Consider the following 13,251-nt stretch of genomic DNA (forward strand, 5'->3'; position numbering starts at 1 on the left):
TGAATGGTTCCTGAATTTGTCACGGGATTTAAGTGACCCTGAAGTCTTCGCTATTGCCGTTAACCGCATACTGATCCAATAACAACCTATTGAAACTTATACTTTCGTCACAGCCGTCATAGTTCAATAAAAGAAGTTATTTTGCGGTCGAGAGGTTACGACATGCCGACTCAGAGCGCCTTCACTTTAGGCTACCAGTCAGGCTCGCGGTTACGAGGGAAGTACAGTTACCCTGAAAAAGAATGAGACGATTCTTGGTCGTCGGAAGTTAAAGTTCTACAGCGCGGTTCACTCGATATCGACGTAACGATATATAACATGACAAATAGTACAAGAATTGTTACAAAGACCACAACAAGGACAAGGATCAGAATAAGGATCACGAAGAAGACTGCCATTTAAGGCCAGGATTTCACAACATAGCTCGAGTCACAAAATATCATTGCTTCACTGCACCGAATGGCAAATGCCTGCTAAGGGATCTACATTCTGGACTGCTGCTGTCACTGTCTTGTCTCGTTAGCTCATATGGTTGCGTGTCGGTTCCACTGTATAACCGAAACGTCTCGTGTTCGATCCCGGGTAAAACTTTTTTTTTTTATTGAGGTGTAATTTTATTAATTTACAAATCCTAAGTGTTTCCAATGTTACTGAACAATTTCAAAATATTAATTTAAAAACTAAGAAAGGATCGTAAATGCTGTATCTAGTGATTATTCACATTTATGTCTACAAAATGAATCTTGGAAAAACATATATGATACTGATAATACTGATATTAAGAGTAAATGCATTGAATTTTTCATTTAATGTCATAATCATTTCAGTGGATGTTCTCCACTCAATGTTGTGAAAAAATTCAAAAGTAAAAACATGTAGATAACGCAGGGACTTCAAAATCTCATGTATTAAAAAGAAGAATCTATATGTAATGTGTTGCAATGTAATGATCCTCATGTTCTTAAATACTGCAAGAAGTACAGTGTAATTTATAAAAAATTATGGAAGAGGGAAATAGAATATATTTGAATAGAAAAGTACAAAATTCAGATAATACAATTAAACCTATTCGGAATATTATTAAATTTAAACTTGTAGATATCCTAAGAAAGAAAATATTTTTTCATTAAAACCAATGATTATAAAGTCCCAAATCTATTGCAAATTCTTTTAACGTATTATAGTATATAGTACAGAAATATTATTGGCAACTTAAACATTCAAGATTTTGCAAAAGATACTACAATTGGTTACTTAACAGATGCATTTAATAATTATTATTAATATATGTAATTAGTCAATAACTGCAAGAGTGCTTTTTCATTCAATCATAACATGAATAAAATTGAATGCACATTAAAATAAACACTGTTGCAAACACGTAGATAAAATAGTTAAAAATAACTGAAGGGGTGAGAATGAAATAATCCAAAGCCATACTTTTAACAAAAATTGTTTTGTGCGAGTGCATTTCTTACACATATGGGAAAGCTATTAATAAAATATTGTAATAATTACTCAACAAATGACTTAGCCTAAGGACTCTAAACCTTTGTAAAAGTTTGTCTATTATTACATATATATTTTAATTTCTTTTTAATTGTTAGTTTTTAATATTTAGTGTATGTATTTACATTGTATATGTGTGTATAAATGCATTCATTAGATTAACGTTTATAATATTATAACTTGTAATTTTGTATTGTTTGCGATCATTAACACTTAATCTCAGGACTTTGTAAATCTCTATTTCAACGTTACTTAGCTATATCAACGTTATTTAGACAAAAAAAATCGTCGTGTAGACTAAGAATCGAACTCGCACTCTTCTACACAACACGCAGAAGTCTTACCGTCTGAGCTATTGAAACGACATGAAAGCGTTCCTTTCTGTGCGGAGTGTCGATCTAGTCATGAAGGTCCATTGTCGATTTAACTACACGATTTATGTATATATTTATCTTTTATTTACGTAATATTATCATATTTTTTGCAGTTTTTGAAGTGAATTTCGGAACGATGCTAGTAACAAACCAAATAGCCTGAATTTAAGTAACCCAATATTCGTTATCTTGTGTATCAGTGCTCTGGTCTCCGATCATGCGCAGTGTCTTACATCTGAGACTTAGGAATATTCAATCGTCTCATCCTTTTCCAGGGAAACTGTACGTTATGAAGAGCGCCTATGGAATTTAAAGTGGGGAATTAAAATTTTCGTGCTTTAGTGTAATGTATAATGCTCTTTTTTAATCCAAAGGTCATACTTTTGTATGGGTCAATGCAGTTTATCAATATACTCGTATTGCTAAAAAGAAGTGAAAATGAATTACAGAATTCAATAATTAAATTTAATAAAATAGTTTCATAGTTATATTTCGCACCAACCTGACGGTCGTCGATCAGTCAGACAGATTAGCTATTTGTAACGATCCTCACTGTAGGTTTTCATCTGACGACCAAGAGAGAGCCACTCTTCGAAACGCTGTGTTACAATTTTTGAAAATTAGCAATGGAAAAAAAGTCAAACAACTCAACCATTGAAAATAGTTCCAAAAATTTAAGGTGAAACTTCAACATCCAAAACAGTTTTATACTTTTAGAAGAAAGAAGTCAATGAGAAAAGAAAGTAGCTTGCGAAATAACATTTTACAACTAATTTATACATCTGGAACATAACATTTTTATAATCCATGGTAAGGGCATATAGGTTATTGTTTTTTTGTATCGTATGCAGTTTTATAAACGAACTTTAAGAAAACTCAATGAAAATCCTTCAGTATTCTGGAACTTAAGAAATAAATCGTTATAAATACAAATTCGTAGGAATATGATTTTTGCAATCAGTGAAACTGCTAGAATATATTGTAATAATAATAATAATAATAATAATAATAATAATAATAATAATAATAATAATAATACAAGCTGCCTCATCAATGATGTCTTACTAGTGTCACTTATGAGGTTCAAACCTGTCTGTTTACTAAACACAACACAACAAAACCACTAATAATAATAATAATAATAATAATAATAATAATAATAATAATAATAATGATAAGCCTAATAATAATGGTTTAGTTAAAAATAAACCCTTTTGAACATCCTATAGAATATCGTAATTATTCGTTTTTAAAATACAATGCCGGATTAAGGGGAGGGGGAAAAGACCAGATGGCCTCAAATTTTCTTCAGTCCATAGAGCGATTTTCATCAAAAGACAGTGCTGGATATACAAGTTCGACACAACTTCTTCATTATGAAATCACGATCATGAAGGCAGGGCCATTATTTGCACGAGTAGAATTAGCTTTCAAAGATACGAAAGCGCTATTATAAAGTGTGAGGTCATAGAATATTGCACACTTCTCGGTCTAGTGGTTCACCGCTGTGGTCACATGATAATCGCGTTTGTTGACTTTTGCAGATGGATGAACTCTGCAGTAATATCCTGTACCAGACGCTGCACTTCTCTGGCTGTGATGCGGATGCAGATCGCCCTGCTCTCTGGGAATACCTGCTGGAAGTTTTCAACCTGGACAAAGTCATACACAAGAGTCTGATCGAAGGAGCGAAATGGAGAGCGGTAAACAATATTTGCCACAATAGTTTCGTATAATTCTTGCTAATAGCCTCTTATCCTACTGTCTCTTCACGGACGTTCAATTTATTATTTATCTTAAGGTGATTAATTTCTTGATCCCAAAATAATCTCTCGCTGTCCATTCTAAACATTCTAGATATTCCATTCTTTCCTTACTCGATTATCCATTCGTTAATTTATTTGATATTTATATCTTATATTCTGAATTATAATTCTCTCTCGTAATGTTTTACTTATTATTCGTCCAATATGGCTTCAACATATAACTTCACCTTTGTTCTTGCCCTCCCTGATAATCGAACCGATAAGTAATTCCGTAACGTTGCATGCTTCTATGTCTGAACGGTGCAAACACCCAAAAATCTCGCAACACATTGAAGTCTTAAACCATACTTGCCATTAGAACCATCCTCTATAATGACTATATATATGTAGGCTACTCTAAAAAAAAACACGTAGGTTACCCATACTAAATTTACTGGACTTCTGTTCGGGAGGTCACGAGTTCAAATCTCGAGGTCTCCTATCTCATCGAATGTTCATGTTTCATCATGAAATAACTAGGAAACTAGTTCATTGAAAGAAAAATACCTGAATGTTTCTTCACTTCTACTATATATATATACACGCACACACACACACACACAGATACCTTCTCCCAAGACCTGATGCTTTACATGTCTCAAGAGTGGCCATTACATGGCAACATATAATATGAAAATCAATGTACCATTAACAACTGACAGTCGCTGTATGTTTCTGCAGTTAAGGCGACTATAATTAAAAAACCTAAAATAAGTAACAAATGTGCCACCTGTTGAACAAGGTTTAGCAAATAATTAATCGATTAGTGGTTCAAAGTATCTTCCATAAGCAGTAATGTAATTATCGGCTCTGAGCCACCGTGAAAATTATTATTATTATTATTATTATTATTATTATTATTATTATTATTATTATTATTATTATTATTATTATTATATTTGTATCATGTGTCAAGTCATAACATATGGGGCAAAAGTCGTTTGTTTGTTTTTTTTTTTTTTTTTGCGAGGTCCAAAATTTCGAAATATGCAAATGAAAGGACAGGGTTTGTGTACGAGAAGAGTAGTTAAGGTATGGATCTTCTTCTTCTATGGCTTCATAGTTCGGGATCGAACCTTAGCCTCTTTAATCATCTGCTTCCTTATAATCCTATCCTTTGCGGCGGATATCCACCGTCTGATTTTAAGAAACGTGTTGGGATCCTTTAACACTGCATCAATACAGAGATCCCTGGTCTTCCAATAGTGTTTTCTTGGGTATTCGGTTGTCTCCCATTGTATTTTTTGTAGTCGGATGGTAGTAGCTAAGTCCTGATCTTTATATAGGCTATATAATTCATTATTATATCGTATTCTCCAAAGTAGGTATGGATGAAACATCCATGAACGACACAGCATCATGCTACTCGTGTTTATTACGGTAGTTGGAATGTGCTATAAAGCACATATACCCACCCTAAAAACCCACCAGGTCATATCTATTGTGCACGGCAGTCGACTTACAGCAGCATTACGCATTAGGACTACGCGTAACATCACCCTCTCTTGCGATTACACTCACATCTAGTGATGCGACCTTATACTCGTACTATGGATGTATGGCACGGTGGTCGACTCTCAACTGAATTCATATTGCTTTCTGTGCGATAATCATACATCACACTGCCACCCAGTGATGCGACCATATAGATTCCATACGACAGACCTCGTGATTTTTTTAATTAGGGTGGAAGTGAAATAGTCCTCCAGATTGAAAGGGACGATAGGATACACTTAAATGAACAGAAAACCTATTACACATTTTGTGATTAAATGCACGGTTAATTAGAAAATTAAGTTGGAAGTTCCAGCAATCTGGCAACATCGCCGCTAACACAGTCCCCTTTCTCCTCGTAATACAGATGTGAGAGGTCAACGAACTCAGCCTACGTGAACTGCCTCCCTACTCTCTCTCGCTCTCTCTGACTACAACGTTGAAATCTGGTTGCATTGTTCAGTGGCTTGAAATCTGTGGATTTTCAATTAAATTTACGCGAAAACCGTCCATGCTATTGAAATATGCCAGAGGGATAAATGATTCTTTATTAGATTTTATATCGAAATATACAAAAAAAATCACGATCTTACTCGCAGTAGTTACCGAATAAGGTGTTAAATATTTGGGGGGGGGGGAATTTTTTTTTCTGAGAAAACTATGAACTTTCCACCAATATGGTATTACACTTTTTTCGTTACATACAACATACCCTATTAGAAAATTTGTAGGGTTATTTAACTTCCAGCCTATATATATATATATATATATATATATATATATATATATATTCGTATGTGACTTATCTCACAACTTTCGTATCACATCATAATATATCTTATTATATATCACATCACGTCATATAATATCACATCATATCATATGTTTTATCACATTACATTATATTATTATAGGACTATTTTAATAGTTTCTGTTTCTGCGTTTTTAAGGTTTCACGGTGAATGTGATCAGAAATAGACCTTTGGGGATTCCAGACATAACGAACCCTCCCCCCCTAGTCCTATCTATCTTCCCTGATGATGGATCCTGTATGTATGAGTAGTTCCGAACGTTGGAGTTGAATACCCGAAAATCTATTTATAATGATTATATTATATTATACTATTAGGTACTATTATTACTACTACTGTTATTATTAATCAATTAATCAATTTGCTGAATTAATAATATTGTACCAATTTGAAATTATTTCAGGCACCAAAAACTCTTCTTAATGTAGAGGTGATTCAAGCTAACATTCTCAAGTCTAAAGGTATGTATGTTATATTGTATTTATTTCTTTTGAGCAAGCATTTTCGGCGATGATTTCATATTACCTCCACGAAAATTGTAGGCGGCAAATAAGAGGAGAGGAAATAAAGTTAAGCCACAAGATACATTTTTCCAAATAGTATAATGCTTTTTTACTTCCATATAACAGATACAGGATACTATTCATCATCTTTTTTATCATGAGTGATACCTTATTAGTGTCACGAGATTCCAAACCAGTCTTCGGACTGCTCACTAAATAAACATCCATATCATCGGATGGATAGATTATAATTTACAAAGGGGAGATCACTTGATTTATATGTAGAAAAAAACGAGTAAAATAATAGCTAAAATATATGCCAATACAAATTTCTTTAAGTAAAGAAAAAGAGAGAGAAACATTATTATTTAACCTGACCTCTGTATGACTGAAAATAAGAGATTCGTCAATTTTTAATTCCATCTGTTTTCGTAAATCTGTCAGAAGTACGGGGGCGCCATTTCAGTTTTTGCTTGGAGAGGACAACATTTTTTAGGAAAGACCTTATAGGATACATCGCGTGGCATAGTCCCTCCCTATGTCCTCTGAAATCAACTAGTTTCCATACCGCTGGGATAAAGTTGATCATAAAAGAATTAAAATATTATATCAGATACACTGAAGTTCATTATTCTTCTCTATTTCTTAAGTATTATTTTTATTATTTTAAGTCACAAACAGGACTGATATCATGATTTAATTATTTTTATTTTATGGTCAGGTTTACCCCACGGTGCATTACTTTTCTATTCTCCCACATAGTCTCAATTTCTTATCCTATTTATACGATACATTACAATGTTGTTAGAATGACGTAGTTGCGAACAAACGAACACATACACAATTTTGATAAAGGAATTTAAATTTCAGTTAGCAAGAAAAGAAATTGTACTTTAATCTGCAATAAGTAACAATCACTAATGTAGTAAAGGCTAACGCCTTATTTCAATTAGCTAGATCTTCTTTAATTCTTAAGGGTGCTATTCATAGACATTTCGCTAGCCCGCGCTACGAGCGTGCTAAACTAGCCCTGGCTATCGACTCGTTACTTGTACAGGATTCATATCATATCATATCATATCATATCATATCATATCATATCATATCATATCATATCATATCATATCATATCATATCATATCATATCATATATCATATCATATCATATCATATTATCATATGTCATATCATATCATATCATATCATATCATATCATATCATATCATATCATATCATATATCGCTAACACTGGTTTATGAATACGAAAAACGTTAGTTCGCTGATCATCCACCGGAAGCCCGCGCTAAGAATATCTATGAATATAGCCCTAAGCGTTTATAAAAGTGAAATATCGAGTGTCTTAATATTATGAATACACTGCTTGATTTTTTTCTTTTGTAGTACCCATACTACTCAATTGCTACCTGTAATTTATTCAATATTAAACTCAGGGGGGGTAAATGGGCAATGATATCTCTGCATAAGTATCTTAAAATTAAATTTTAGACTTCAAATTTCCGCAAAGGAGGAGGGGACATTTCTTTAGCCGACCGAAACTCTGATTTCATCATAGTAAATGGTAATTCTCAATATATAACAATAATATATTAAAGTTTTATTTAAATTAAATATAATTTAACAGCGAATTCTAAGTTCATTTTTAAGAAAGAAACAATTTGTAGTTTTCATTTTACGTCACATAGGCTGTAAAGATATGGGTGCAAGAATGGAACTTGGAGTATTTACAATTTCGGTACTTTATTTTACAGGACTCAGTAACCCATTCTGCACTCTGTACCTGACATCAAGTAGCACTAATCAACACAGCACTACAGTAAAATCAGAAACATTAAATCCAATATGGAATATGGAATTCCAGATGTGAGTAGTTCACTATAACCTTTATATTTTGGTGTAACAACAGACTGAAATCAAGTAGTTCTACATTTTAGTTTGTAAAGTGAATACAATACATGAAGACCAACTGCAGTCCCCATTTATATTTGTTATTTATGTATTATATTAAATTAAGTATATAAAACAAACAAAAAAGCTGGAGTACCCGTACCGGTACTTCTAATGTTGTAAACATGAGTATGTGGTATGTAATCTTTAAGATTTTTGTGATAATACTTCAAAATTTGTACGTTTATGTAAATGTAAACAAATTAAACGGGTAAGAACTTTACAATATACAAATCTCGAATTTTATAAAAAAATTATCATACTTTCCCGATATTTCAATTAGCCTACGCTACTATGGACTAAATTGGATTTATGTCAGTATACCAACATATGGTACCTTATTATTTCTTACTTACAAGACAATAATGTTAATGACGAAAAGAAGTCTATTTACAATCCATGTATTCTTCACTTTAGTGAGAGATACAAAATGAATATTAATATATATGAAGTGAAAGAACTTCTTTTTGGTGCGAGGGAAACTTCATTTAAGTTAACCAAAACCATTCTTCTTCCTCTTAAATTTTCTAACGAGGACATTAACAAAATTTTTCTAATGGAAATGAGAGATTCATTGTCTATTTTACACAATGACTTTCATAAACACTGCATAATATTATTTACTTCATTTTAATTATTCTTCATTGTACTTTTATCTCATGTTTCTCCGTAAATCAAATTGTACTTTACTTTTATGTTTATCGTTGTTTTGTATTCTCTCCCAAAATCAAATTGTACTTTATTTTTATTCAACCTTTGCTTTGTATTCTGGATCCTAGTGGTCAGCCGTAGATGTCGGCCAGATATAGGCCTATAATTGTGGAAATAATAAAATGCAATGCAATCTGACACAGAATGTACAAGCATAAGAAATAATTATTTTGTGAAACTGTAATAGTTTTCGCTTCTCTTTGTACTGAAAATTTAATACCTTTAATATCTTGTAGAGAGAACCAATACTGTAGATAGACAGTTTTATATAAATGAATAAAATTTCATATTTGTTTAATTTATTTTCAGGCCGACAGACAGTTCAACAGATGATGTCCTTTGTGTCGAAGTCTGGTAAGTTAGACTAAATATTAAAATTGTTTAAAATTACTTACCGGTACTGCAATCTTAATTCTTAATCTTTTCTAGTAATCGACAGTATAATATAGGAACAGAGACTTTCTCTAACCCAGAACCACCATTTCAATTTTTGCTTGGAAAAGCGCAGGATTTTTCAGGGAAGACCTTGTAGGGTATATCGCATGGCACACTCCCTCCCTATTTATTCTGAAATGAACTATTTTCCATACCGTAAACTTAGGTAAACTTGACCCCTGGGGTAAATTTGACTATAAAATGGGGGGGGGGAAGATTTAGGTCTGTATCATATCAAATGCACTGAAAATATTTTTAAAGTTAGTTTTTCTTTCTCCAATTCTTAAATATTTTTATTACTTTCAGTCACAAATAGGACTCATATCATAGTTTATTTTTTACAGTATATTTACAGTTCTCACACACAGGCCTAGTTTTAACTTATTATCCTATTTATACGGTACCTAATTTACATGCACTTGCTATTAATATGATTATGTGTGAACAAATGAACACAAAATATTTTACTGATAAAAATGTTAATTTCAATTAAAAATTGTTCTTTTATTTACAATAGGCAACAACCACTACAGCATGATGCAACAAAGGGTAACGCCTTGGTTTCATTTGAGCAAAGTCATTAACTAGATTGTCTTTTATTTCTTAATCGTTTATAAAAGTGAAATATTTTAATATCGAAAGTATAGTTCTCACATTTTTTTAGCAGCTTACTATTCGTTTATTATTATTTTTAATCTTAAACTCAGGAGGGGCAATTGCCACTGTCCGACCTCCCCTAAATCACGCCTCTGCTATAACTCAAAACATTGTTCCAATTTACGAGTTTATGGAAATGTATTCCTTAATTTAGATCATGTCCTCAATAAGTGTCACGTAATTACCTAATAAATGACAACTTCACGTACATGTTTATTTTACAATTTCATTTAAATTCTGGCGTTACGTTCTCTGTTTGAATTGTTAATTAAATCATAAATAAAATAAAAACTCACAATATCAATTGTGAATGCTTACATTTAAATACATTTATTTTAACATTATTTCCGTTCTCGTTCTCGTTGTAGTTTCCGTTCCTGGTTTATTGTGAACCAGCCTTTAGGTACAGTAACTAAACATGACAATGTGAGGAGAACAGTATTACAGTGTTGTACATGCTCGTTCAATGAATATCTGATATTTATTTACAGTATAGAAGGAACTTGTTCGAAGGAACTATAGTAGCTTACATAATAATTTGAAGTATGTATTCAGACACTCCACTTAAACAACTTTAAACTTGTTAATGTGTTGTTTTACAGATAATGAATACTCCTAATTTAGAAATATGTTACAATAGTTTCATAATAAAATTGGATTAATTTTATCTTTTAGGAATTTTAAATCAGATCAGAGTAAGAAGAAAAAGGGTCTAAAAGGTATAAAATCAGCACTGAAAGACGTCACATCGCCTACTTCTCAAAGCAGACAAGACAAGTTGATGGGAAGCGTTTATATTCCCTTAAAGGTAAGTTGTGTGCAATTGATTAGATATGTTCTCTATTTAAAGATGATTATACAGAACATTAATTTCAGCAATTTAACTATAATAAGTAACTATATACGACTAATATACAACATTTTATACAACAATACAAAACAAATTTCGGTTGCATAAATTTTATACAACTTATACCACTTTTGACTTAAACATTTAGTCGTGTTTACTTGTGGGAAGGGGAAGCAACTTAAGGTTTAGACAGTTTGTGTGGTCTAAGACAAGTCAGGTATGAATAGCCGACATATAAGCCTAAGATCGCAATTCAAAACTCAGCTACTGCAATCAATTAAAATTTGTAGTAAGGGATGGGGAGGGCTCATGTCAAATAATCGGTGTATGGCACGCATAGAAGCTGACGAGGTTTCATTTGACTGCAGGAAGTCGAAGCATTTTTCTCCTTTCTTATAAAAAAATAAATTTTCATTACAATTTAATTTAAAATATATACATTTTAAACAATTTCAAAATTAATTAATACACTATTCAAATGCACCAAATGAGCGATATGAACATCACACAGAAAAAATAAATAAGAAAAACTGGAGTGTTGCTTTTAGGCAATACTATGAAGTACAGAAATAAATCTTATATAACAACTTTGAGATTCTTTTAGTTTGAAGGTGGTAGGTATAAATATGCCAATTTGGTCCGAAAAATGATTTTTTCATACACAAGTCAAGAGACTAAGGAATATTGAAAGCTCATCATATATGTATACCACCTTTTGACAGTGTTAGGTATGTAATATCAATGAAATTAAACATAATTTCTTAAAATTATTATTTATTCCTAAATTAGAATCAGTTCAATCTAATTTATCGTAAGCAATCTGATCTTCTTTCAGGACATTCCAGCAGCAGGACAGGTTCTATCATACGCTTTTAACAAAAAGAATAAAATAAAAAAGAAAGGTGAAATTAAGCTCTGTCTAACTTTTCATTATGAAAAGAACAAACAAGCTGCATTCCAAGAACATAGATATCTCATTGAGAATGTCGTTCTTCATGAACTCAAGTCTTTGAAGGTTGGTACTAATATCTACATTTATACTCTGATAATGTAATGATAGAACTTTCTGCAAGCACATGTCAGCAAAATAAAAGCAAGAACAGAAAATGGTGTTACATAATATATAAGCATAAATATATTTTAATTTAAAAAATATTCATGTATACTTTCACAATAAGTCTTTTATTCTTATAGGTGGAACCCCAAAGTTGGAATGGAAGTTTATCATCCTCTGGAGAGAAAATATTAGTTCAACATCGAGTCCAGTGCAAAATATCTAAACTAACCGAAACACTGGCACAGTGGGTTGAATTCAGTAACATCCATTCAAAGCACCCTCTTAGCTTCAGTATTTTCCTTTCGTTACTACAGAAGTTAGTAACATCCATTGAAGACAACTTGCTTACCGACGAAGAGGTGAGCATGTTTCAATTTCAATATGCTTTATACAATCATTAATTCAATTTGTTACAGATTCAGACGTTATAATTTATTTACATCATATATTAATTCGATTCAGACTGTATCTGGATTAGTGCCAATATATTATGTTTGAAAAATATTTAACATTTACTGCTTCACATTCTTTAAGCAAAAGTATAAAACATCATTCCACGCTAGAGATCTGAATTCATGATGGAGTTTGTGACAAAGAACATGTTAGTGCAGGAATTATTTTGACTTTGTCTCTCTTGTTTGTCATTAGTCTATTACTTCCATTATCATATTATTACCCTTCTATTCCGAAAAATAAGAATGACATGCTTTCTTTTATGTCTAACGAAAATTGTGCTGAAATCTCACGGAAAAACTGGAAATGATGATTAGGCCGATTTACACTTTGAAGAGAAAAATATGAGGAGCTCTTTAAAGCAATAAACTCAATATGGAAGTTTTGTGGGTTGGACCATTTGTGCGCTGAGCGCCTCAAATATGTTTACAAGTTTATTGAACCATTGATTTTGTTTTATCAAATTAAACTCTTATAAATACAGAGCTCCAAATACATTTTTAGATTAGTAAAATTATATGTAGTTTTAGAGAGAGACATATAACCATTACGAAAAAGTAAATAGTGCTAATTAACTTAGTTTCATTTTGAATGTAGGTGATGTTTTAGTAGAGCAATTGATTTCT

General features: G+C 31.9%; 1 protein-coding gene across 1 annotated transcript in view; it reads left to right on the top strand.

Moving 5' to 3' along the window:
* LOC138696618 (protein unc-13 homolog 4B-like) overlaps positions 1 to 13,251 on the top strand; it is a 69,495-nt gene that overhangs the window by 29,479 nt on the left and 26,765 nt on the right. Inside the window, exons 2-8 of the mRNA XM_069821804.1 lie at positions 3,428 to 3,586; positions 6,398 to 6,455; positions 8,267 to 8,378; positions 9,483 to 9,527; positions 10,941 to 11,073; positions 11,951 to 12,130; positions 12,310 to 12,531. Of these exons, the coding sequence (XP_069677905.1) occupies positions 3,428 to 3,586; positions 6,398 to 6,455; positions 8,267 to 8,378; positions 9,483 to 9,527; positions 10,941 to 11,073; positions 11,951 to 12,130; positions 12,310 to 12,531 (909 nt within the window). The remainder of the gene's footprint in view (positions 1 to 3,427; positions 3,587 to 6,397; positions 6,456 to 8,266; positions 8,379 to 9,482; positions 9,528 to 10,940; positions 11,074 to 11,950; positions 12,131 to 12,309; positions 12,532 to 13,251) is intronic.

The sequence above is a fragment of the Periplaneta americana genome, chromosome 3 (genome assembly GCF_040183065.1).
Source record: "Periplaneta americana isolate PAMFEO1 chromosome 3, P.americana_PAMFEO1_priV1, whole genome shotgun sequence".
In the NCBI taxonomy this organism is placed as follows: domain Eukaryota; kingdom Metazoa; phylum Arthropoda; class Insecta; order Blattodea; family Blattidae; genus Periplaneta; species Periplaneta americana.